We start from the raw sequence: 27,654 nt of genomic DNA, 5'->3' as shown, positions 1-27,654 counted from the left end.
ACAAGTATAAATAAAAGTGCCCGTATCTAATGTCTGTGCAAAATACACCCTGTAATGCTCTAATCCCAGCTGTTTGCATAAGGAATGCCCTTATCTACCCCCATTTATATCCTTGGTTTTCAGTGTGTGCTACACATTGGGGTCGTTTATAAACACTGGGCAAATTTGCACCTGGGCAGTAACCCATCAGTGATGAGCTTTTTTCAGTCAGCTGCAGGTTGAGCACTAAAAGCAATCATCTGATTGGTTGCCATGAGTTACTGCTCAGATGCAAATTAGTCCAGTATATATTAATGACTCCCATTGAGTTTTAGGAGAAAAGATGTTGCATGAATGTAGGAGCCCCATTGCCTATGGCCCTCAACCTTGTGGTCGTAACTGGCCCCCTCCTGGGATAGCGAATTTTTATTAGGTACGTTCTGGGCAGAGACTGAGCAACTACCAAAAGTGCCTCCACTCAAGATAAAACAAACAAACCTAATTAGTGAAAGTTAATGCCACTAAGGTCCCAGCCGTTTCACACGTAAACATATCAGTAGAACAGGAATACTCCTCCCATGGCTTGTCAGCTGCTGCTGCTGAACCACAATTCCCAGTGAGCCACAGGATAACAATCTTATTATATCCATACGTCTTAAATAAAACATATAACAATGACACTATGACAACCACTCCAAACAAAAATTAAAAAATAAAATTCCCCGCAAAGTTGTGTTTCTCAATTGCCAAAAAAATGTAAAAAAACAAATTCCCATAAATTGTACAATTCTATCAGACTTGTCTGATCTTTGGTCACATTATACTGTCCTGTGAGTCTGTTTTGAAAAATATTCCAACCAAAACTGTATAAAAATTCCACCTTAAAGAAAAATTATCTTCATTTAATCATTTATAAAGTATTTTAAGAATAAAAATAGAAGCTTTGTATCCTTTCCTTCATTTTTTTTTGGTGGTTGATAAGTGACAAATGTTCGTTGAATTATTCTGCACAGCACCAGTGTGTGAAATGTTTGTTTCAAATCTTTTTTGCAGTAGTAATCGCTTCTTTTAATCCATCTTGATGAAGATCTGCAAAAAGATCAAAACACCATATAAGATATAACATATCAGACTGAAAACAAGCAACGTGTTACAGTATTACATTCCTAAACAAAGGGTATTCATATGAACAGCCTTTACTCTCTACTATTCAATGAATGCTTCCCACTAGATAATATTTCATAAATACTTCTGGATAACCTTGCAACCATTGTAAGACTGGGACATCAGGGACCCACCAGAGAACCTGATCTAAAGGGCCCAACAACCAGAGCCCTAAAAACTTTTCTTCTTCTTCTTCTTGAAAAACAAAAAAACTCTGGTATTCCCATGTTTAAGAGACTTAAGGGGTTATGTAATAAAAGGCACTAAGTTTGCCCAGGGGCTGTAACCCATAGCAACTAATCAGCAGGTTGCATTTACTGGTCACCTGTTTGGATGCAAACATCTTATTGGTTGCTATGGGTTACTGCTCCTGGTCAAACTTTAGTGCCTTAAATTACAAATGGGGGATAATGTTATTGATTAATATAGCATGAAAGCACTGTTTTTGCCCACTAGGTGCCAGTTACCTGATGTCTATGGGAAATATTTTATACAAACAGATATCACAGCAACCATTGTTGCTTCTGAACAGTCACATTGAGGACTAATTCTGCGTGGGAGGCAGTGATGTCCTGTGTGTCCTGTTTGTTGCATTTTTGCTAGTACAAGGAGTTTAAGAATACAGAGCAGTACAGTGGATATAGACTGTCTGCAGGAGGATTGTCTCTATCCCCATGCTGTTTACAGCTCAGACTGTGTGCTCACCCATTTACACTGTGCAAATTCCCGCTTCATATAATAAAAGCTTCCCGTGGCAATAAGTTTGGCCTCGGTCATTTTTCTGACCCCATCACAAAGTCCTAAACTAACTGTTTTCTACATTTCACACAGATGGGAATAAAGGAAACACAATTAGAAACCTGAAAAAGGTAGAGAAGAGTTAATGCTATGTGCTCGAGAAAGAGCAAAGGGCCTGTTATGTCTGCATCATTCAGTGTGTGCAGTGGAGATCCAATTTTTATCCAGTGTATGGTTCTCATTCCTTCCTCTGCTTTCTCTCTCATGCCATACTCACGCTTCCTGTTCCTGCCTCCTACTCAGCCTGCCTTTCTGCTTTAAAGGGAAACTATGGCAAAAATGAAAATAAGCACACTGAAATAAGCACACTGTAAATACAATCAATTAAATATTCTGCATCTTTTCTGAAATAATCAAGTTTATGTTCACTATCTCTATATGTTTCTCTTCATTCTGTCTTCATGCAGGAGTTGGGTGTCAGATATTCATTGACTGTTAGATCCAATATATCTTATAGCGGGGGCCTTCCTTTCCTAGCAGATGTATTAGAGCTCACTCAAGCAACTGATTTCAGTACAAACAAAATAACTGATTTTTGCATAAAGTCTGCATGTAGAGAGACATGATGTCTGGTGATTTTAATAGAGTGAGCTCCAAACTTTTTGCAATGAGGGCCAGATTTGGTGAGGTGTGGGGGCCAACAATTCAGCCTGACATTCTTTGAACCATTAACATCATTTAACTCATTTAAACAAGGAATCCCATAGCTGTAATATTTGGGCACATTAGTGAAATGATCTGCCACTTGGTCTATACTGCTGCCTGTGTGCTGAAGGTGTTAGCAATAGACACATACTGGCATCTAGTTTACTGTACTGGCACGTCCGTATGTCTATTGACACCTTCAGCCCTAAAGTAGTATGTGAAGCGGCGCATCACTATGTTCCAGTACATGTCCTACATGGCTGTTTACACATCTGGGCTAGTACTGTAAGTATAGTATAAAAGAAGAAGAAAACCACTTCATTCACAACCCATACCATTTTAGTTTCCTTTTGCTAGGATAAACTATGGTGAAACTTCCAGACACAAGCATACCAGAATAGAACCATGTTGTTATTAATAATAATGCTGTAAGGCTGATGGCACACAGGGTGCTTTTTAGTTGGCTGGAAAATGAACCAATTTGCTTCCTCCCATGAATGGGGAACAACTGAAAAAAAATATAGGGTTGCCTCCTGTGCTCCTTTTCGCTTTTTAGGGCTGCATTTGGTTCCCTGGATATCTGGCTGAACATCGCCATATAACTATATCTAGTATAGGTAAATCTAAAACAACTGGACTTGCTGAGGAATCATTGAAGATGTTTCACTACTCATCCGAGCAGCTTCTTCAGTTCAACTGACTGGTGTGGGACGTTCTCGGCATATAAACTCTTCCACTAATCCAGTTGTTTTAGATTTACCTATACTAGATATACCATGAACTGCATGAATGAAAATCTTCAGTCATATCACCATATAACTGTATCAATGAATAATTGGAAAATCCAAAATTACCACTACTGCTGCTTTTCAGCCTGAAAACACACTATAGAATGTTTTTTAAATCTATAACCTAGTAATGAGCTATTGAGTGTCTAAAGAAATGCTGGACTGCAATGGTTGCTTTTGTCCAGAGAACATCTGCCCTGTATTTTTGTAAGACAAATGGTAGACATTGAACTGCACTTTCACCTGATCCATCGGAGATCTATGGAAAAAGATAAACATAAACTTATACAAAGAATGGTATACAATAGGGAGAATAAAATGGGTTAGAAGATAGATAGCTTTCAGCATTGTTTGCTGCTGTTCTTAAGTTACAGGAAAATTGCGTATTGCTAACATCACAGAATAAATCCTTGATTGTTCCACCGTATGACAATACTTGTTAGCTCAGATTTCCTTTTCAATACATTAAACAAATAGCAAGAGCCACAAAAGCAGCACCACTCTCTTGCCAATAAATCTGCAAAATTAAAAAAAAAAAATGACCTTTTGGAAGTAAACTGGGTTGTGCTGCTAGGAATGTAAGAAGCATGAGTTCCTTCTTTGTATTTCTTTCTATGCTTCTCCCCAGAAAATGTTTAAGAACAGCCATCTATTGTTTCTTGAAAGGAGGGTGATGCCCTACTAGTGCCTAATGTGGATTTTTTATTTTTTTTTGACTGAGGGGGCAGGGTACATTCAGAAGCTGTAAACTACTTCTTTCTTCTTTTCTTTCGACTTTCAAAGTATATCTGGACAGGGGCCAGTTATTTTATTACTTCATACTATATCTATAAATGGCAACTGAACTATATTATCATACCATAACAGGCCCGGACTGGCAATCTGTGGGTTCTGGAAAATGCCAGAGGGGCTGCTATAATGTGCCATAGAAAGTCAGTATTTAGTGGGCTGGTGGGGGCTGTTTGGGCCTCTGTGTGTTCTGATTGGGCCTTTGTGTACCTGAAATGCCAGGGCCTATTTTAATTCTCAGTCCGGTCCTGTACCATAATATAGCATATAGTACCTGTACATTTATAATACCCAAGAAATCCCTGTATGTTCTGAGAGGATACAGTGCAAATTTTGGGTTGTTATAAAAAATATGTTATGTTCCAAGTAACTGCCTAATCTTCAGAACTGAAATCATCATAAAACCATTTACAATGTCTTAAGCAAAACGTATACATTTTTCTTAGAGTGTTTAGAATGTTAGAATGTTTTACATTCATAGGCTAAATTGTATTTGTATAATTTCAAAGTATTAAGTCTAGGTTCCGATCACCAAAGGAGACCTGGTTCTAGACCCGAAGGACATCTATATATCTGTGCTGGATGAAAGTTGCTCTGTTCTCAGAAGCTCATATGCAGTCTCACTGGAGAAGTTGTCTGCATATTCACTGAACTTTTTGGCAGCTGGAAAAGCAATACTTTAAGTACTACTGTACCAGTGACCAGTATGATTAAATATTTTAAAGAGTTCACCTTCCAAACACTTTTTTCAGTTCAATTGTTTTCAGATCGTTCACCAGAAATAGACTTTTCTCAACTCCCTTCCATTTTTTACCGTTTTTAATATTGTATCAATTCTAACAGCTGCCTGTAATGAAACTCAGGGAATTTGCTCAACAGGGACAAAGCTAAAAAATGTATCAACTAAATGTATCAATTAAGGACAGTTAACAGGGTCGGCGACCCCCCCCGAGCTGCTTTAGAAGGTGAAAAATGACGCTTAAATATTAGAAAAACAGTCACACACAGAAAATAGAAAGTTTAGGTATGGGACCTGTTATCCAGAATGCGCGGGACCTAAAGCTTTCTGGATAACGGATCTTTCTGTAGTTTGGATCTTTATACCTTAAGTATACTAGAAAATCATGTAAACATGAAATAAACCCAATAGGTTGGTTTTGCTGCCAATAAGGATTAATTATATTTTAGTTTGGATCAAGTACATGGTACTGTTTTTATTATTACAGAGAAAAAGGGAATCATTTAAAAAAAATTAGATTATTTAGCTAAAATGGCATCTATGGGAGAAGGCCTTTCTGTAATTCGGAGCTTTCTGGATAAAGGATCCCATACCTGTAATTGGAAAAAATCTTTATTTCTGGTAAACTATCTGAAACCAACTGAAATGAAGTGTTGGAAGGTGAACAACCCCTTTAAGAAAGATTGCCAATAAAAAAAAAGGTCTCACATTTCCTTTAATTTATTTTGGATTAGGATACTTTCAAATAAATGAAATACAAGTTCTAGCATCAGAACTGTATATGAAATTACAGACAATGGCATACCTCACTGAGCAACGCCCACACTGGAGATTCCGAGAGAATCTTTAAACGAACTGCTTTGATTTTTCCTATTGAAGGGCTTATAACTCCTTCAGCTACTCCACTGACAAACTTGCCTGAGAAGAAAAAAAATATATGGTGACAATCATAGCTCCCATATTAAAATAGTCATGTTTATTAAATTAGGGTTTTGAATATTGAAGATTGTTGTATATATACACGTTTATACGGATAATCCCTTACTTTTAACAGTTTAACAATGTCTTCCCATTAAATTACAGGCAACATCTAACAAGCAGACTACATATAAGAATTCAATTATACTGCCGTTATTTTGATTTAAGAAAAATAAAGACTTTACCTATCTGTAAATAGCCATCTTCAATTATTGGAAAATCAGCTGTCGCTTTGCTAATATTCTGTCCAACAAAACAAAATAATTGATCAATATTTTAAATGGTCAACGGAAAATGGAATGGAAAAAAAATCTATTAACATGTAAAGTATCTATTTAAAAAAGGGAGAGAGAGATTGAGATACAAGTCTGAAAGACAAATGTCAAGTTTAATTATATGGCAAATAAGTCATGTAAATACATGAATGAATTAAAGGGATACTGTCATGGGAAATTTTTTTTTTTTCAAAATGAATCAGTTAATAGTGCTGCTCCAGCAGAATTCTGCACTGAAATCTATTTCTCAAAAGAGCAAACAGATTTTTTTATATTCAATTTTGAAATCTGACATGGGGCTAGACATATTGTCAATTTCCCAGCTGCCCCAAGTCATGTGACTTGTGCTCTAATAAACTTCAATCACTCTTTACTGTTGTACTGCAAGTTAGAATGATATCCCCCCCTCCCCTTTTCCCCCCAGCAGCCAAACAAAAGAACAATGGGAAGGTAACCAGATAGCAGCTCCCTAACACAAGATAACAGCTGCCTGGTAGATCTAAGAACAGCACTCAATAGTAAAAACCCATGTCCCACTGAGACACATTCAGTTACATTGAGAAGGGAAAAACAGCAGCCTGCCAGAAAGCATTTCTCTCCTAAAGTGCAGGCACACGTCACATGACTGGGGGCAGCTGGGAAATTGACAAAATGTCTAGCCCCATGACAGATTTCAAAATTGAATATAAAAAAATCTGTTTGCTCTTTTGAGAAATGGATTTCAGTGCAGAATTCTGCTGGAGTAGCACTATTGTGTTTTGAAAAAAACATGTTTTCCGATGACAGGATCCCTTTAAGTTTTGCCAACATTTTTAACAAGTTTCTCCAAAAGTCACAATGACAATATCCCAGCACAAGTTTGTTTTGTTATCAGATTCGTATGGTCCAAAAGGTGATAGTCTTTGATGGCATCTGTCTAAGACTATAAATTCTTTAGGGCAGAAACAGACGAGAAGATTCGGGGAAATTACACCTATACAAGAATGACTGAAATACAATGATAGGGTTTACAAACCTTCGCCGGTAAAACTTCAACTGTGGTGTTGAACAGTTTATCACCAGGGTGTTCTATATTCCCACTTTTAAACAGGTACCTGTCAAAAACATAACAGTTGAAAGTCTCAACACTGGAGCAAAAAGCATTATACAAGGTTATTCAACAGCTTTACATAGCGTAGCTCTCAGGGATCTCCAGTGCCCCAAGAGAAACAGGAAGAGTCTCTATTTAGACAGGGAAGCGTGTGGTAATCAAATTAACACAAGCAGAGCCAGTGATTAGTACAGAGCAGCACTGTGCTCAGAACAGCTGGTATTTTGTCCCTACAGCTTTTCAGAAAGTGGCATTAGCAGCAGTGAATAAGCCGCAATGTGACTGGCTTTCCTGAGACACTACCTTGTTCTTAAGGCCCCCCATACACAGGCCGATAAAAGCTGCAGACAGACCGAGTCTCTAGGTTTGCCTTAAAACGAATTATATTATGTTTAATGTTTTATCATGCATGCAGTCAACTGGCTCCTGATAAAATGTATGTATGTATATATAAATACATACATAAAAAATATATTTACAATACAGATTAAGTGCTCAGTGTCAAGGAAACAACAGGCTAGAGGACCCTACTTCGTAGGGCTTACAGTCTAAATGGGAGGGTAACATACAGACATAATTCAGAGGAGCATTAAGGTGCTGTGGGTTACAGTTTGTTACACTGTTATATAAGTGCCAGTCCAGGTTCTCCCAGAGGTAATGGAACATATTTTATGTGCGTGAATATTATAGGGACTTAAGCTGGCCACAGACGCAAAGATCCGATTGTACGAATCAACGTACGATCGGACTTCCCCATCTCTCGACCTGCCACTAACCATTACGACCAAATAAAGTAGTAAGAGAACAGATCAGCTGATGTTCTGCCCCATACAGCAATCTTTCGAAAGTTATGTCCGACCAAAACTAGTGACAGTCTCTCACTGAAAATCGTCCGATCGGCAATACACGCAGAGATATTACCCGCAGCCGACAGAAATCTTTTAACCTGTCCAATCGACCAAACGACTGATCTGCACTGGATGAAAAATGTCGGGACTCTCCACACACGGTCCCGAAAGTCATATGAATCATTGTATTCGTATGATCAGATCTTTGCATCTATGGCCAGCTTAGACTGTAAGCTCTACTAAGGGTAAAGTGCTGCACAATATCTTGGAACTATACAAATCAAGGATTATAATTGTAGAGATCCATGCGGTTAATAGCCTCTAGGGTTTTTAGAGATAGTGGCCATTTCCTGTCACACTTCACTACAGTGACTAGAAAGGGGTGGCACTTCCTCTTTGGCCTCTGCTAACTCAGATGGATGTATCTGGGAGCCCTGGGTTCAACGAGTCCCAGTAAAGCTGTTTGGCCCTAGAGGGACATTTCTTCTACTGAAAGGCAGGAACAAGGATTTTGTGAATGAGGTTTAGCCAGTTACAGCACTAGCTACTGTTATAGCACGTTCTGGGAATGTAAGATAGTTAGGAAGAACTAGAAAGAGCAGCTTGAGGCAAATCTCCCTGCTCTGTTAGTCTAAAGTGAAGGGACCAAAGTACCAAAGCGGCATTCAGGCTGTAGTCTTCTCCCTGATCCATTTCTGCTGTAGGGTATCAAGACCACACTGGCTAGAAACTTAATCCTACCAGGTCGTCTCCACAAGGGTTTCACTGAACCCTGTTCTACCTATGACTGTATCTGACATCAGCATCTTACAAATACTACCTTATTGCACGAGTATAATGGTGCAAAAACCTCTGGTGTCTTCTATCTTTATTTTTACCCAACAGCAAGAGAGGCATAGCTCCACAACACCTTCACCTTCCTCTTTCACTTAGCAAAGGCCCATCCTGGGTGAGAGATTCCTATGTTCTATCTTAACTAGTTGGGAAGGCCTGCTTTAGCCAAGATAGTGTTGCATAATAAAAATTCTTTTACAATAACCTTCTCCCCTTAAAAGCAAATTATTGTCCTAATATAGAAAAAGCACGAGCTGTATATAAAAGTCTCCATGAAGCAAAAGCAGCTAGACATGGCGTATCGGCAGGCAATCTTTGCAGCAGAACATTCTTACATTGTTGTGGTCATTAATTAGCAACAAATGCTCTCTAGGTGACCCCTGATGCACCCTCCAAAGTGTATATATTAAAGTGGGACATTACATTAATACAAAGCATTTTGAAATGATTACAGGATGCTGAACCACATATTGTGCATTAAGGAAACCATTACTGCATAACATGACTATCGACTGGGTTCATTTAAAATAGGGGAATTTTCCAAAAGTAAACAACTAAAATTCCCATAGTACCCTGATGTTTATGAAAAAATATATACTCACCCTTTTACTGGCAAAGGTTCTGCAAATTCAAACAAAATAAAATCACCAGCCACAGGAGAGAAGGCCCAGAAGCATTCCTGACCCATGTAGGCTTTCTCAAGGTTGTACTGCTGGTAAATCTTTAGGCTTGTGCTCACTTTTGCTGATGGGTTTGGATGAGCTTTGTAAAGCAGTTTTTTATCAAAATCTTTATCCTGTGAAGCAAGATGTATTTCCTTATAAATTCACAGGCCAATTGTACACAAATATTAACTTCCCTAATATTCCAGTTCATCGTTTTTCACTGCACCACTTAAACAGCTCAGCATAAAAAGGAAACAGGGTACACAGATAGATTGTGCAAATTAAAAAATGTTTTCAATATAGTTAGTTAGCCAAAAATGTAATCTATATAGGTTGGAGAGACTGGATGTCTAACATAATAGCCAGAATACCATTTTCTCCTTTGCAGCTCGCTAACCTCTTAGTTAGTCAGCGACAAAGTCAGTTAGTTTGCTTCCTAGCATGAGGTCAGCTTCAGAAGCAAAATAACAAAACAAATGTATAACGTGTCTGCCCCCTCCAAGTCACTGATTGGTTACTGGCTGGTAACAGGTTTGACAGAGAGATGTAAAGGAGGAAGTTGTTTTCCGGCAATTACGTTGAACATCCTTTCACTACAGCCCTTACAGATTACATTTTAGGCTAACTAACTACAGTATATTGAAAAACTATTTTTATTTTGCACAGTGTATCTGTTTATCCAGTTATTGTTACACTGAACAATTCCTTTAATGGGGTCATGGTGTCTTGAATTGGCTCCAATATGGCTATTGAAGCGATTCTTAACATATGGGTTGCGACCCCAAATTGGATCCCAATGCTGTTTACAGTTAGACTCCATAAACCCTTTTATAATTTTGTGAAATGTCTTCCTACAATAAAAAACAGTAATAAAACATGGCACATTTCCTAATGTTTAGGTTATATAGATGACTCCACAACTCATATGGCTCCCTGGGGCAGTACTTACCAGTGCAATATTTGCATATGAAAAAGCTAGTTCAGCCATAGACGACTTGGAGGCAATGGCAGTTATAAAATCTCCATGTAAATGTACCATGAACATTTTGCTAATAATCTCTCTGGGCAATGGGGCTCAATATGTATCTGATTAAAGGATCCATCTGTGGTTCAGTAAGATAAATACAGGATAATATTGCAATAAAATATGAACCGTTAATAATATCTGTTTTGGGTAGGAGCGCATTGCTTATATCATGGTGTTAATAGACTTTGGCATTGTGTATGAAGCCAAGAAATATTTGCTAACCATGCGGCTCTATGTGAAATATGACCCACATAACCTGACATACCTGTGAAAAAAACACCACCACTTTAGTGTTAGGATTCACAGAGTATAAAAATGAGTATGCAATTATGTTGCTTATCTCTGGTCAGTCAGACCATAACTTTCGGCTTTTTGGTCAATAAGCTGAGTTAGCAGCCAGTGACTGACTATGTATGGCCAGCTTGAGTCTCTCAAGGATGCTATAGTAAATATATTTCCCTGGTCAAGAAGAAAAAGTTGATGGTAACTTTCTCAAAATTAATATATGGCTCGATATATACCTTGTTTTTATTTCAGGCTCAATAAATATGCTGTATATCTGCCGATGCATCATGCACTCGCCAAGATGGTGTATCAACAAATTTCAAACTTACCCAATCCCTGAACATGTGTCTAGTACAATCTTACAAGCAATCTAATACAATCAGAACAACAGGAAGTGACCATGAGCTGTGGCTCCTCGTCACATCCTCATCTGCTGATGTACCTGCTAAGTTTTTGTAGGATTTTATAGGTGTTTATGTATGCCACCTTCATTTCGATTTCAAGGGAAAAGACCTCAATGATCCCATAAAACTGCGATCTTATGTAGAAAAGCATCTCACCTTTAGGTTCTGGATTTTTCCTGAGAGAGAGGAGTGAGTACCTATGTGCTGAAACAGGGATGGACGATATCGAATGCGGAGGTTTGACTTTTGACGGTCACAGTGTTTCTGCATTGTAATAACAATATAAACATTACATTGTAAATTGGAGGGCAGGTGACAAGATTTATCAGACAGTTGCTTTAACAATTACAAAATCACACATTGGCTTTATTACATTATAGTAGATCAGGATTGGATACCAATCTCACAGCAGCCCATGCACTTGTCAGTGTCTACTTTTATGCCATACACAGTAGTAGAAATAGAAGCATAAACTTACAGCATCTTTTTCAGGATTGCATACTTTGACCCACAGAAAATGATCAAGAAGCCAGTCTATAGGTTTATCTTTGTAGAACATTAGAAAGAACTCAGTTAGAAAGGGCAGATCTTTGGATCGGAACATCTTACCTGAAAAACAAAAACCCTTTGCAATGTGATTAAGTTTTAGATGGATTTTCTTGTTACAGTCTGGGAACACTGCCTAAATTACCTAAGAAATTAGCTAAGAAATTTGCCAGTCTTTTGGGATGGTACCATAGACCAGCACATATTTCAAACATGTAAGCAATGCCTGCCCTGGTACATGGTTACAATAACCCTTACTGGCTGCAACTTAATTGTTGACATCGCAGATACTTGTTCCCCATCCACCTACCAATGGCTACATACAATAATATATAGTATTTCTTGCAGCATAGTGGAGTAGTTATAAAGAAAATGTAAAGTCAAATGAATGGAAAGATGCAGAAAAATTCTGTTTTTTTAACATCTGATTTAAGGTGTCATAAAATAGGTGAGAACCACATGTATATGTAATATAGGGATGCATGGCAGTGTGTAACAATAAAAAATTGTCCCTTAAACACATAAAATACAAATAAAATAAAAATTTAGGAACTGAAAAAAAGGAAGGAAAAATAACTGGGGCAAAAAATAAACGGAAGGTAGAAAGGCAGAGGTGGCACACTGACTGAAAAATTAGGAAGTCTTCGACCCAGTTCTAGATACTGGCAATAATGTCAGTAAATGGCCTTTCTAATAAGCAAATGTACTTGTATATATATGCACACTGTTTCCATTAGGTACTATGGCACAAAATGTGCAGTAAACATTTTACGCTTCCTGCCATTACAGTATTTATTCTCACACATGTCCTTTTGCCTGGTAAGGGTAATGTAATATTGCTGCGGTAATGACATCATTACATTGTACCTTGCTTTCAGTAATAGAACAAAGCAGATACAGACAGGGTGGCCTTTCCTTGAAAGCTGCTGAATAACTTGCCTAATGAGACATAATGCAGAGCATGGCCCAACCCTGCCTGCAAAGTTCTATTCTGACTTGGAGACAGAGTGTCTGGAGAGCTTTGCTGGGGACCAGGTTTACAGATGTGCATTTTATGCACCCTCCCTATATTTTCTACCTCTGTTTTAATAGAATGGTTTAACCCTTCCCTCTCCTCAGTAAGTCTACCCTTGTTTGCACGCCAACTTCTACCTCATTTCTTTTACCAAAAACATTATGCTTTCCTCCTGTTTGCATGTATCTTTTCACAATGTTTTCCCTTTCTTTGTCTGAGCACATTTCATTCTTTATTATACAAAACCAGTTATACCTCTGACTAGTATGGGGCTTGCGGAAACTCCCAGTCTCTCTTTCAACACTCATATACAGTATGTGATGTTAGTTCACAAGCATGCACACTGAAACTGACATGCCGTATAACTATGTAGGGCATGCATTTAGCGCAGTAGTACAAAGGGGAAAATAGCACAAAACTTGCAGCTCTACAATGAGAAAACAGCGAAAAAACTTTGTTATTGTATGCCACATTTTTTTAAACTGCATATGTCAGCACTTACCAATAAAGCCAAGCTGAGAGAATTCAAGTATTAACCAGTCATCAGATGTTTGCTGAGTTGCAAAGCTTTTCAGATACTGAAAAAACTGAGGTTTTGCGACAATATCATCTTCTAACTAAAAGAGAAAGAAACATTTTAAAAAATATATTAATTATAGAACACATATTTTCTTCAAATATACTTAAACACCAGAACCCATATTCGACTGTAAGTTACACCTCTTCCCCTGCAGAGAACTAACAGAAATATTGTCATGTAAACTATGACAAAGAGTCGACAAAATGGAAAATGCCAGCATATTGGGGTATATCACTTATATTTTGTGATATCCCGCTGGTTATGGATACAGAAACATCTCAAGACATTTTAAAACCCTAAGGGACACACAATGCATCTTCTACTTATTGTTGAATTTAAATTACCTTTTTATATAAGAAAGACATTTCAAACAACTTAAAATATGCTTATAATCTGGATTGCATAATAAAACCTTTTTATAATTTTGGCTGAGTTATCCAAATCTGATTTGCTTTAAAAAAAAAACAATAATAATTAGATTTTCAGGATTTATCATACTCGGGCCCTTTAAGAATTCCAATGCACCACCTAAAACCTGCCAAATTGCTGTTTAAGTCAATGGGAGAGGTCCAGGGATCAATTTGGAGATGTCTGCGAATTCTATTAAAATTTTCGGGTCGTTTAAATTCGTCCAAGTTTTTAAAAACTCAGATTTTATTAATTCATTTCGATTACTCGAACTTCAACTTTATGGGAGTTTAGGGGAGTTTAAAAAGACTCCCATGAATTCAAAATTTGACCCTTGATAAATGTGCCTCCCTGAGTTATGAGACTGCCAAGACATCAAATACGTTTTCACCTCAAGTCTAACCCTAATTTACCTTCAAGCTAGGCTTTCAGGTGTATCCAGGATAGCATATAGGTATTCTTCCAAAATTTTACTCTAACTGGCTTCCCCCCACCCCCCCAGGAAAAGCTGGTCCCACCATAAGGGAACCATTGTCTTATATTATATAAAATGTATATGGTTACACTGTACTTTTCAGATACTGGTTGCAGCTAATAAGTATTATGTATGTATACATCTTTTGAATGCTAATTAATAATTTTGCCACAGAAAGTCTAAAGGGATGAAAAAGAAGTAGCAAAAATACTAGAAAACAAGCAATGAGTAACAGGCTGGTATTGTCACTTCCTAAATCTTCAAATAACAAATCCACCGTATTGTCTTGTATCACTGCAACAAATGTATTTGAAATTCATGAAAGTACAACACCTAAACAGTCCCTCCTCAGGATATTTTATAAACTAGTTGGGGAAAATTGTGAAACCCCTCCACTGTTTGAGTAGCCAGCTCTCTAAATAACACATCTATAAGTAACCTTGTTTAAATCAGAAAGATTAAAGGTCATGTATAACCTGCAAACTGACTACTGTGCTTATCAAACAACATGAAGTTGAATAACACAACTGTTCTATTTGTGAATTGACCCAGAACTTCCTTATTTCCTTATGCTTTAAAATGTCAATGGGTTCAATTTGCCAGCACTAGCAAATTTACGTCAGTATAGTAACCCAGAGCAATTAATCAACATTTTTAACATTTGTTTTACCTGCAGTAGAGAATCAGATATGTCAGTATAATGGGTGTGATGTGGTCACACCTCAACATTGTTCAGATGTGACTTTGATTTATCTAGCATGCCACTCTTGTCTTTACTAACAGGGTTAGCTAATGTCCCTACCAGGGATTGTTCAGTGCCCTATCCTCAGGGCAGCCATCAGGGGGGGACAGGGGGGAGAGTTGTACGGGGCCCCGAGGGTAAGGGGGGCCCGGCAACGCCACACTTACTTGATTAGCCGGGCCCCCCATCTTTCTGAGAGCTGCTGACTTCGGGAAGGTATAGACGTTTAAGGGGCCCTGGCCACCAATTTTCTTTTAATGTGGGGGGGCTGGCCACCAATTTTGGCCACCAATTTTTATTCTCATGTGGGGTCCTAGCCACCAATATTTTTTAATGGGGGGGCCCTGCCCACAATTTTTTTTATGGGGGCCCTGACCACCAATATCTTTTTATTTTTTATTAACATGTGGGAACCCTAGCCACCAATATGTTTTTTGTTTTTTTACTGTGTGGTGGGGAAGGCGGACCTGTGGGGTGGGGAGAGTGGACCTGTAGGTGGGGCTTGCGGTGGGCGCAGCCCAGGGGGCCCATGAAATTTTGTCGTATGGGGCCCTGTGATTTCTGATGGCGGTCCTGCTATCCTAGAGTCATGGTATAAAATACCATTAAAACAATATGGCCGCCATCAGGAGGACACTGTTGCTCCAGTAGAATACTGCACTGAAATACATTTCTCAAAAGAGCAAACAGATTAATTTATGTTTAATTTTGAAATCTGTTAGTTTCCCAGCTGCCCCCAGTCATGTGACTTGTACTCTGATAAACTTCAGTCACTCTTTACTGCAAGTTGGAGTGATATCACCCCCCCCCCCCAGCAGCCCATCAGCAGAACAATGGAAAGGTAGCCAGATAACTCCCTAGCACAAGATAACAGCTGCCTGGTAGATCTAAGAACAGCACTCAATAGTAAAATCCAGGTTCCACTGAGACACATTCAGTTACAATGAGTAGAAGAAAAAACAGACAGTCAAAAAGCAGTTCCATCCTAAAGTGCTGGCTCTTTCTGAAAGCACACAACCAGGCAAAATGACCCAAGATTGCTGCCTAAACACCAATATTACAACTTTAAAAAAAAAATACACTTGCTGTGAATTGTTTTCAATGTAAACTGTGTAATTTAGAAATAAAAACTACACCATAAAAATCATGACAAAATTCCCTTAATGTACTTTGTACTCTCATGCACTTATTACCTAACACCAGAAAAATGATCTTTTATGCCTTTACATTTAACATACTGTTACAGTACATTGGTAAAACAGGTGTGTTTGTTTTAAAAACATTACTATAGTTCATATAAATAAGCTGCTGTGAAGGCCCTAGGCCTGGGTCGCAGCTGCACTGGGTATTTAAATCTCCCACCCGCCCAGTCCAAGTGGTGTGAGCAGCCAGTGGCCTAGCGTAGCACAGTTTTTAAATCCGGGCCTGCTGCTGTGTAGACTTTGTGGCAGCCATTCACGTTAAATATGGCAAAAAAAAAAAAAAAAAGCACATATTTACACAGCAAATAACTGATAAGCTGTTTAGAATAGAATGAGTTTACTTCATAAACAGGAATATAAAAAGGGCTCAAATGCCATTCATGGCCTCTTACAGAATGAAAACCTTTGTAATATAACTAACAAAATAGCACATTTGTTGCCAAGAAATAATTTATTTGTAGGGTCTGGATGAACACATACAATTTCTTATTGTGGAAAAGTATATTTTCACTGTGTAGTGTCCCTGGTTCTTTAACCGAGGTTTAAGTTAAATGTAAAGGGTTCTATATTTTAAGTAGTTAAGATTAAAGTTACTTGATGGATTTCTTAAAAGAGTACAGCCCAGATCTTTATTATGGCTTTTTTTTTTTTTTAAAGAGTATTCATGTGGAACGTACATTCTGACACAGGTGCACTATAATGTATTCATGACAAAAGGCTTTCAATAAACAAGACTAACAAGGGGTAATAAAGTCAGCCTGACAAAAAAGTAAGCAAAAGGGTGTCAAATGTTATATACCTCATGTCAAGAGATCACATGTAACAATTTAACGCTACTCAGAAAAACAAACACGGGTAAAAAAAAAGCAAAAGCATCTATGCTTTTTGGGTATGTACAGGTTAAACTATATGTGAATAAAGGTAAAGGCAGTACAGCTGCATAAACACAAGCAAATAAAGGATCGGTATATACGTGACTAAATAACAGAATCAGGTGCACAATCGTATCTGGCAGGGAATTTCTGCGGCTCTGATGCAACAGTGCTATTAATGTAAATGATGTTTATTTTTAAACAGTGGCAGACTTCTGGTGAATGATTTCTATGTCAGTTTATGACGGATGACAACAGAATAGTGCTGCTGATGGTGTTTACATTTTATAGTTTTTCTTAGATTCGTCTTTGAACTGTCTTCACACTAGTGCGCAAATGTTTAAATATATTTGCACTAACGAGAAGACAAAACAAAGATCAGATTCAGAATAACGCAAGTACAGCATAGAATACAGCATAAGAAGGGTAAGGTCACACTGGGCGATTTGGGGAGATTTAGGGGCAAATTCACTAACAGGCGAAAATTCGCCAGCAATGGCTTTGCGCACATCGCAACACTTCGGCAGGCGTAAATTCGCCTGGACAATGCTAATTCACGAAGATCCGAAGTTGTGCACAGGATACCGAACGCTGGCGAAATTACGCCAGCGAAATTATGCTAGTGTTGGCTAATTAGCATACGGCGTGCAGTTAAAGTACAATGGCCATATATGCTGCAGCAAATACATTACACTACACAAGGCCAGGAAACCTTAATAAAATTATATAAAAGTTGTTATAATGCCCTACACCTGTGCCCACAGTATAGTTTAGGTGCCATATGTTATCAAATGAAGGGGGGAAGGAGGATACCCTAAAAAAAAAATTACGATCTTTTTCAGTCTATCACCCTTTAAATAGGAAAAAATGCCAGCGTTTTTTGGGACTTAGAAAAATGTTAAACTTTTTTTTGAGGAACTATCTACTCTATTGCACTTCGCCTGGTCTGAGGTCAGTAAAATCAAAAACTTAGTGAATTTGCGTAGTAACGCTCTTTCGCCAGACCGTAAATTCGCCTGGCGTTAGAGTGCGAAGTTGCGCCAGAATCTATCTCCTTGGCGAAATTACGCCAGCGAATTTACACCAGCTACCGTTAGTAAATTGGCGAAGTGCCGAAATGACGTCACGCTGGTGAATTTTCGCCAGAGTTAGTCACTTCGCCCTTTAGTGAATCTGCCCCTTAGTCGCCTGGCGACTAATCACCTTGTCTTTGTTGCGACCAATCTCCCCAAACACCTTCCCTCTCTCTTGCACTGGCTAAAATAAAAAATTGCTGGTGCTAAGCACAAACGGCAATTCGTTTTCCGAAGTTGCCTCACGAGGAAACTTCGGGCGACTTTCGGAAAACTAATCACTGCGTGTGCTTAGCGCCGGCAATTTTTAATTTTAGCCAGCGCAAGAGAGGGAAGACGTTCGGGGAGATTGGTGCCACAAAGATGAGGCGATTAGTCGCCAGGTAACTGAATCTCCCCGAATCGCCCAGTGTGACCTTACCCTATGATTTCATAGTGCTCACTCATAATTATATTTAAACACAGTATCCTGCACTTTGGGTACAATGGTGTGTAATAGATGCTGCCGTTCATATGTGTATGGATAGAATATAAGAATTTTTAAATTAATTCATTTCTGCTAAGGCTGTGGCCAGTCCTGGAAGCAGTGAAACATAGGCATTAAAGAGTTAATGTCTGGCTTGCTCTCATAGCCACCAGCATAAATTATAAAAACAAGTAACTCTTGTGCAAATTTACATGCTGCTCAATGTGTAATGAGTCATGAACACAAATTGCAAAGTAATTACAATTCCATTATGAATTTGTTACTGGTTACTTGTTACTGGTAAATACACTAAAAGCAGAATAAAAGGAAACAGCAGTTCTGGACTAGAATATGGACATTGAATTGAATCCTTAGGGTAATGGCACTGTGCCTCTGCTTCTCTCAGTCTGCATTTTCTTTGCAGGTGGAGAGAAGGCAATGTGCTCCCATCCACTCTTCAGTGTCTGCACTAACAGGCACAGGGTCGGCCTGTGTGTAGACACATGGATTTGATATGAAAGTATGCATTTTCTTGTGATATTCGCTCCAGGAGTCTAGTGTCGGACACCAGGGGCCCACCCAAAAACCTTAGACCAGGGGCCCACCAAAGAACCATAGACCAGGGGCCCACTCTCAGTATTATTATCATTCTTCTCCTCACTCAACCTCTATTCTCCTAGTCTCTTTTCTTTACACATGATAATCTATTATTCCATCTATTTAGCATCTTTATTCTCAAAGAAATAGGAAATGGCCATGAAATAGGCCAAATCTTTAGCAGAACACAGGCCCCCTGACACCTGGGCCCACCGGGAGTTTTGCTGGTATCCAGGTGGGCCAGTCCGACACTGCAGGAGTCTGCACAATGACTGGCACTGCGCTCATCATCAGACTGTGGGGTCCGGTGCCCACTGGGGGTTCCACATCAGGGAGATAAACAAATGTTGGAGCCAGGCACTCGAGTAGGTCACGCATAGATCAGACTGATAATAGGTAAAAATTAGAAACTTTTATTTATAGAAACATCTCACGCTTAACGCGTTTATGTAATTAAAAGTTTCTCATTTTTACCTATCATCAGTCTGATCTATGCGTGACCTACTCGAGTGCCTGGCTCCAACATTTGTTTATCTACATATGGTTTGTCCGCTCTCTTGGGCTGAGGGCCTGAGACAGGAGCACCTGGGCCACCTATTTGACTTGAGGTGAGTTATTCCATTGGCGAATTGTTATGCTTAAACATATATATATATTTATATATTATGTTCCACCTCAGTCATGAGTTCCTCCACCGATGCTGCAACACCACCCTCCTCTGTGGCTACAATCAGGAGGGAAGGTCAGGGGGAAAGTGCCCATGATTTCAGGTGTGTCTGGGTCGGCGGGGCCCACCAGGTTTTTTCTGCACACAGAAAGCCCAGAGTGCCATTACCCTTTGACTAGCTTTATGTACGTTGGCTCAGAGCATTCTTATAAGGCAAATAAAACCATACATTTCTGATACATTTCTAGACTTCAGGGGGTTATGTCCCATGTGGCCCCCATTAAAGTCACTGACTCAGAGTTAGAGAGCTGAAAAGCAGGAAGTAGTGTTGTGACTATTATGTTAGACATCCAGTCACTCCAGCCTTTATACATTAAATTATTGGCTAACTAACTAAATTAGAAACATTTTTTTATTTTTCACAGCCTGTTTACCCAGTTTTTATTTTTACACTGAACTGTTCCTTTAAAGGAAAACTATACCCCCCAAACAATGTAGGTCTCTATTAAAAGATACTGAGTAAAACAGCTCATGTGTAAAACTCTGCTTCATGTAAATGAACCATTATCATAATAATATACTTTTTTAGTAGTATGTGCCATTGGGTAATCATAAATAGAAAATTGCCATTTTAAAAAATAAGGGCCGCCCCCTGAGATCGTAAGATTCACTGTGCACACATACAAACCACATGTAAGGTCACATGAGCCAATTAACAGACAGAGTTCTGCCCTTTGCTTCCTCACTTCTTCCTGTTACAGTTAGTGTTGTAGTATTTCTGGTCAGGTGATCTCTGAGGCAGCACAGATAGAGTCCCGAAATGGTGGTTCAAAGCAAGAGATGTAAAAGGGCAATATTTATGTAAATATATATTCCAGTTTGGTAATATTCTTTAATATGTCATTCAATTTGATATAAACTATCTGTTGCTTAAGTGTTCATTTTGGGGATATAGTTTTCCTTTAAGAACTCATAATGTTTTATTACAACTGTGAACAATTTTTCCCCTTTGCACTGATAATCAAGAACAAAGCGCTTCTCTTTCTAAGTTGCTTTAAAAGTATCTTTGGTTGTAGCCAGAAGAGATAATGTCTAAATGTCTCTTGGGTAGAGATGGATAGAGTTGCTAGCTTTTATGCTCATCTTTCAGCCTTACTATTTTCCAAATGCTTGGCTAGGGTCCTGAGAGACAACCTAAGTCCCCTGAGGACCTGACTGATTGTGTGAGCAGAGAGTAGGGAAAGCAGAGCGACTATCTCTAATCTATTCAAATGCTGTATTGATTAAGCAAAAAGCAGCCAAAGAAAACCCAAATGAAACAACAGGTTACCTCACATTAACATTTCATTGTTAAGGGCAATTACGTGAAAAAAAAAAGTGGAACTTAATGCCAAGGTATATGGTGTTGCATGATAATGTAGCATTCAATGAGAGGCTGCATATCATTCTAAAGAATTACTACAATTTTAGTCAGTGAAGGATTGGCAAATGTATTTATTCAGAAAATATTAAGTAATTATATAATAGTACAAAGATTAAAGGTACAGTACACCTTAAAATTACCTTGATTATTATGATGTAGACAATAGCATTCTGAGACAGGTTGCAGTTAGTAAAGTTTTTGAAATATTTAAATTGTTTTTGCTCCGCAAGTCTCTGGTCTGAAGGGTTATTTATTTTTTATAAGGTCGAATTTATGAGGTTTTTTCTACCTTGACTAAACTCGCAACTCAAATGCCTATTTATGAAAAAACCTGAACGTAAAAAACTGCAGTACCTCAAATTTATCGAGTTTATAGGCTAAAAAACTCGAATTTATCATGTTGTGGAGTCCCCCCGCCCACTGAACATTTTGAGTTTTTTAGTGAAACTACCCTCAAAAAACTGAAATTCTTTGGAGAAAACACAACTCGACCTTTAATAAATCACTGCCCATCTGTTTTCTAATTACAAGGCCTTAATTACAGGTAGCATATTAATAATATAATATTTTAATAAATAAATAATTACCAAATTAACTCACAATACCTGTAAATAATAAGTTCCCTTTGGCTGAGCATATAACATGAGGAAACTGTAGTCCAAGTTCTGCTTTGTACGCCACCTGTACAAAAATAAAAGTCTTATAAAAAAGTTCACCTTAGCAAATATTCTAATATGCTTATCACTAGTCTAAATTATTTTGGAATAAAATGATCTATTATTTCTCTATAGCACTACACCTTATACATAGGATTAGAATTCCATTTTCACCAACCTTTTTTCATTGGACACATAAAAAGTTAAATGACCACTTATATCCTAGATCTGTGTGTTAAATTTCAGACTGCAACTGAAATTAGCTCCCTTTGTGATCCTAGTTTGTTGCAGTGCAACAGGTTTGGGCTGCATGTTGTAAAAAAAAAGTTTTTGAGGATAACTGTAACCCTTCAACAGGAAAGAATCTTACAGAAAAAACAGAATGCATTTCTGTTATTGTAATTTCCTTATGGTATGCATCTGGAGATAAGGAATTTACCCTGTGCCACAAACTGTTGCTTTTACATTGTGTGTTATTAACCGTTCACTGCTATTAGATATACATAAAAATAGCCTTTTAATTACATACAAACCCCTTTAAGTTTTTTCTAATTGATCTTGAATACAAGAATGATTTACAAAACCTCAAGTCTGTTAATATCACAGACTAGATTTGTTCTGCATATAATAATTTGATTTTGACTTGTATTTTTTTTATTCAATAATATTAAATACCCAACTAATTTTGACCAATACCTTGCCTGCAAATGGAAGTTTAGGGTATTGGGATAAAACCACACATGCTTTTGGTTATCGATGCCCCGCATCCAGGATCCGGTTCGGGATTCGGCCAAATCGAATAATAATTTGCATATGCAAATTAGGGGTGGGAAGGGGAAAACATATTTTAATTCCTTGTTTTGTTACAGAAAGTCACGCAATTTCCCTCCCCGCCCCTAATTTACATATGCAAATTAGGATTCGGTTCGGCTGGGCAGAAGGATTCGAATCTGAATCCTGCCGAAAAAGGCAAAATCCTGAACTGAATCCTGGATTCGGTGCATCCCCAGTAAAAAGTATATCCTGACCTATTGGTCTCAGTCACAGGCTTGGTCCTTCCCTGACAGCTTTACTAAGGAGAGACTTGGCCAGGACTACCGTTGGTTTTACAAACTTCCATGTGGTTGTGTACCCTTACTCCCATCCCTGTAATGGTCTTCTGCCTTTAAAAATGGGTGTTGGTCTGAGTGACCTTTCTCCTTCAAAAAGAGAAAGCCACAAGCGGGGGAAGGACTATGCCTGTGAAACCAATGCTTTGGTGTTGGCAATCTCTCTCTCTTTATAAAAGCTAATGGTGGGGAACGATCAAGCCTGTAAACAAGGCCAATGCCCAGGTCGGGAGACACTTTTTCCCAATAAATGCTGCTATACAGGGAGGTGCCAGACTTTGGAAGATATGACCAGCTGTAAATATTTATGACCATCCACATGTAAACCAAGTATCAATAAACACACTTTGCAGTGATATCTACTTGGACTTTTTCCTACTGTATGAATGTTCTAGTTGTACTAAACGTCTGGATGGGACATGCAAGGAAAAGCCGTGCTTGAAGGTTTGGTTGTGTATAGGTAAGCAGAACCATCGTATCGGGTTTACTTTGACGTGGGTCTGATGGCTAATTTTATGATCATAATTTTGTAACTAAAAACCCTTGCTTTTAAAAATGCATTTGAACAGATACCCACAAGCATATTTTAATAACCATAATGTGTTTCATGTATGAAATGTCATGGAGACTGACTTAAATGTCAGTAAAATTGATCGTTTTTCGATCAGAGATGATTTTGGCTGACATAGTCAGTCATTTTGATCTATATCACTAAAGCAACCTTCCATTTCATGAATGAAATTAATCTTCCGCCAACTCTAGCACAATTGTTTAATTTCCTTCGACTGTATCAGTATTTCAAACAGCAAAAACTGCATTTGGTTGAAAAATTGCCCAGTTGGAAGCAGTATAGTACCTTACTCTTTCTTTAGAATCACCAAAGGTTTCCTTGATATTAGATAAATCAGGGTAATAGTTCACAGGAGGAGAGACAATCTCTAGGACGCCAGATTCAATCTCTTGAGGAAAACTGTAAGCAAAAAGTAACACCGTTACGATTTAAAAGTATGTAATGAAAGACACAGTGTTTGTCCAGGTGCTGCTGGTTACTAAAGGTTATTAGAACAGTAGCAAACTTTGCCCCTTGAATTACATAACCTCATTATTTTATTTCATTTTTCTACTTTGAATGTGTCTAATGCAGGGCCTCTCAACCTATAGGATCTTAATGAAATTGATTTCTGACTTATTCCCTGAATGATTACCCTGTGCCCAAACATGGCAGAGGTTTCCACATACAACTCTCAAATACACAATTAATTAAAAATGGACTGGGTTCTGTAAATCATTGCTGATGTCTGATCTGGCTGCACCAGGACCCTGAATGTCACCTGTTCACACGGTTACAGACAAGTCCATGTATACTTGGCTAGGCACCACTGACATGCAGACCATGGATATACTGTATGTTTTATTCACAATTAACAAATGGATAGGCCAAGAGGGTCAGTGAAAATGGAGCTTCACAAATAAGATGTACAATAAATTTGCATGTGTACTGTGCTGTCAATTTAAATGCTGGGCTACAAATTGCCAAACTGCCATAGCTTAATATGCACATAACAACAACAACTCCTCAGTGTTTTTATCATTCTTACAGTTTAAAGTAGATTTTAAGCTAAATTCTTCTATTCGTACATATTTTAGGAACAGCTGAAATGTAATAAACAGACACAGGAAGCAGTATTTATAAAGCAATATCCCTCTCATATCCCCCCCCCCTTTCCTTCCTTATTAACTTCTCTATTTAATGTATAAACAAATATATAATTCATTTTCTAGCTTTAATGATACGCCCAACAACCCAAGGGATTCTGTTGCTGAAAAACATGTTTCTTTCAAAATGTATAAGTTAATAATTCTGCTTCAGCAGAATTCTGCACTAAAAGTTGTTTTTAAAAAGAGCAAACAGATTTTTTAATATTTCATTCTGACATGTGGCTAGTCATGTTGTTAGTTTCCCAGGAGCCTTCAATCATGTGACTTCTGCTCTGATTAATTTCAATCACTCTTTAAAGGGATACTGTCATGGAAATTTTTTTTTCAAAATGAATCAGTTAAAGGACCAGTAACATAAAAAAAAAAGGTTTAAAAATTCGTTAGACCACAACAAAAAATTAACACCAAGACAAATGAAACTTTTAAATAGCAAAGACTTTATTAAGAAATAACTTACAGAAAGTCCACTTCCTGTCCTCTTCAGAAAATGCGACCATCCACACTGCAGCGATCGATTTATCCTCCCTGGCCATTCACTGACATCTTCCTCCCGGCATCCAGCAGCAGCAGTGTCTGTCACAGGCTCTTCTCTCCTTCAAAGTAGATCGGCTTCCCTCCTCCGCTCTCCTCACCTCCCTCTTACAAAAGACGTCTGAAGAACCATCAGAAGTGGCGCCTGCTGAGGGATCCTGATCAGTTAGCAGCGATAGGGTTAATCCCAGGCCAGTTCCCACGTGGGAGTGGAGGGCACAGACAAGGATCGCTCACTGCTCTCGTTGGCTGCTTGCTCACATTTGGAATATTCCTGCGTAGGAAAGGCCTTTGCTGAAGAGTCTACCCCAGTTATAAAACTTGCCCATGTCACGGAGGAGGGAAGCCGATGCACGGTAAAGGAGAGCCTCTGACACTGTTGCTGCTGGACGCCTGTAAGTAACCTGCGGCTTTCTGTTCTGCCTATAACTGGAATGTAACCAGGCGCCGCATGTCTCTCTCTGAGAGTAGGAGAGCAGGGAAGACAGAGAGGGAGGTGAGGAGAGTGGAGGAGGGAAGCCGATCTACGGTGAAGGAGAGAAGAGCCTGTGACAGACACTGCTTCTGCTGGACGCCGGGAGGAAGACGTCAGTGAATAGCCAAGGGGGAGAAATCGATCGCTGCAGTGTGGATGGTCGCCTTTTCTGAAGAGGACAGGAAGTGGACTTTCTGTAAGTTATTTCTTAATAAAGTCTTTGCTATTTAAAAGTTTCATTTGTCTCTCTGTGTTCATTTTTTGTTGTGCTCTAACGAATTTTTAAACATTTTTTTTTATGTTACTGGTCCTTTAATAGTACTGCTCCAGCAGAATTCTGCACTGAAATCCATTTCTCAAAACAGCAAACAGATTTTTTTATATTCAATTTTGAAATCTGACATGGGGCTAGACATATTGTCAATTTCCCAGCTGCGCCAAGTCATGTGACTTATGCTCTGATAAACTTCAATCACTCTTTACTGCCGTACTGCAAGTTGGAGTGATATCACCCCCCTCCCTTCGCCCCCCAGCAGCCAAACAGAACAATGGGAAGGTAACCAGATAGCAGCTCCCTAACACAAGATAACAGCTGCCTGGTAGATCTAACAACAACACTCAATAGTAAAAACCCATGTCCCACTGAGACATATTCAGTTACATTGAGAAGGAAAAACAGCAGCCTGCCAGAAAGCATTTCTCTCCTAAAGTGCAGGCACAAGTCACATGACTGGGGGCAGCTGGGAAATTGACAAAATGTCTAGCCCCATGTCAGATTTCAAAATTGAATATAAAAAAATCTGTTTGCTCTTTTGAGAAATGGATTTCAGTGCGAGACGTAGAGAACACTTACACTAAACAGTGTGATTTAGAAATAAAAACTACACCCTAAAAATCTTGACAATCCCTTTAAAGGGAATTAAAAAAAGAGAAGTGGAGATGTAGATAGCACTTACTTGTTTTTAATAGCATTAGCTAAGGCGTTGACATAGTCGTGGTTAACCTGAAACAGAACACAAATATTTGCATGTTGTGGTTTTACACAAAATAATTTGTTACCAAGTATTACAGATTGAAATGAACTGGTAAATCAAGCAAAGTGTGCAAATTGTGCTGTTAATGTAAACAAAGTAAAAACTAAAGGATTCATTCCCAATCCCATCAGACACACCCGGTGATCCAGTACTGGGCCCTCCCCCCGATTGGCTTAAAGGGGTTGTTCACCTTCTGACACCTTTTTTCAGTTCAGTTGTGTTCAGACAATTCACCAGAAATATTTTGTATGTGTGACTCTTTTTCTAATATTAAAGGGCACCAATCATAACTAAAACCATTTACTAAGTAAAGACACTATGTGAAAGTTCAATAAATCAGATTTTTAAAACAGTTATTGTTTGTATAATGTAAATCATCAGCTTACCAGCAAAATCTCTATCTGAGGCAGGCATCTTGAATTTCACTGCTTCCTCCTACCTATATCTTCCCAGCCAACTGCAGCTATGAAATCTAACACAAGCTCAGTTGAAATGCAATGGTTACCTAGAAACCCTGCTAAGCTATTTTCAAATCAGCCAAAAAGCTACTAAAAAGTTTACTAAAGTTTACTAAAGCTAGGCAGGTAGAATACTCAGAACAGTGTTATAATCTGAGCATGCTTGTGAACTAATTTGCATGTTATAGTGACAGTATGGACTCTCTAAGTGAAAGAACCCATTTGACAAAGTAAGGGAACTGCTGTTTTTTTTTTTTTTTGTTTTCAAAAAACTGTAGTAGTTTAATTGAACGTTTAT

At 38.4% G+C, this 27,654-nt stretch overlaps 1 protein-coding gene across 1 annotated transcript in view; it reads right to left on the bottom strand.

Annotated features, from left to right (window-relative positions):
- Nucleotides 1–619: 619 nt before the first annotated feature.
- Nucleotides 620–27,654, bottom strand: part of mgat4d.L (alpha-1,3-mannosyl-glycoprotein 4-beta-N-acetylglucosaminyltransferase D L homeolog) — a 64,562-nt gene continuing 37,527 nt past the window's right edge. The window contains exons 5-15 of the mRNA XM_018231673.2: nt 26,821–26,867; nt 23,996–24,109; nt 21,980–22,055; nt 13,372–13,486; nt 11,787–11,917; nt 11,465–11,572; nt 9,530–9,723; nt 7,171–7,249; nt 6,066–6,123; nt 5,708–5,820; nt 620–1,068 (exon numbers count right to left, since the gene is read on the bottom strand). Of these exons, the coding sequence (XP_018087162.1) occupies nt 1,048–1,068; nt 5,708–5,820; nt 6,066–6,123; nt 7,171–7,249; nt 9,530–9,723; nt 11,465–11,572; nt 11,787–11,917; nt 13,372–13,486; nt 21,980–22,055; nt 23,996–24,109; nt 26,821–26,867 (1,056 nt within the window). The 3' untranslated portion in view covers nt 620–1,047. The remainder of the gene's footprint in view (nt 1,069–5,707; nt 5,821–6,065; nt 6,124–7,170; nt 7,250–9,529; nt 9,724–11,464; nt 11,573–11,786; nt 11,918–13,371; nt 13,487–21,979; nt 22,056–23,995; nt 24,110–26,820; nt 26,868–27,654) is intronic.

The sequence above is a fragment of the Xenopus laevis genome, chromosome 1L (assembly GCF_017654675.1).
Source record: "Xenopus laevis strain J_2021 chromosome 1L, Xenopus_laevis_v10.1, whole genome shotgun sequence".
NCBI lineage: Eukaryota > Metazoa > Chordata > Amphibia > Anura > Pipidae > Xenopus > Xenopus laevis.
Note: the sequence above shows the minus strand (reverse complement) of the source record. Positions and strands in the feature narration are given on the sequence as shown.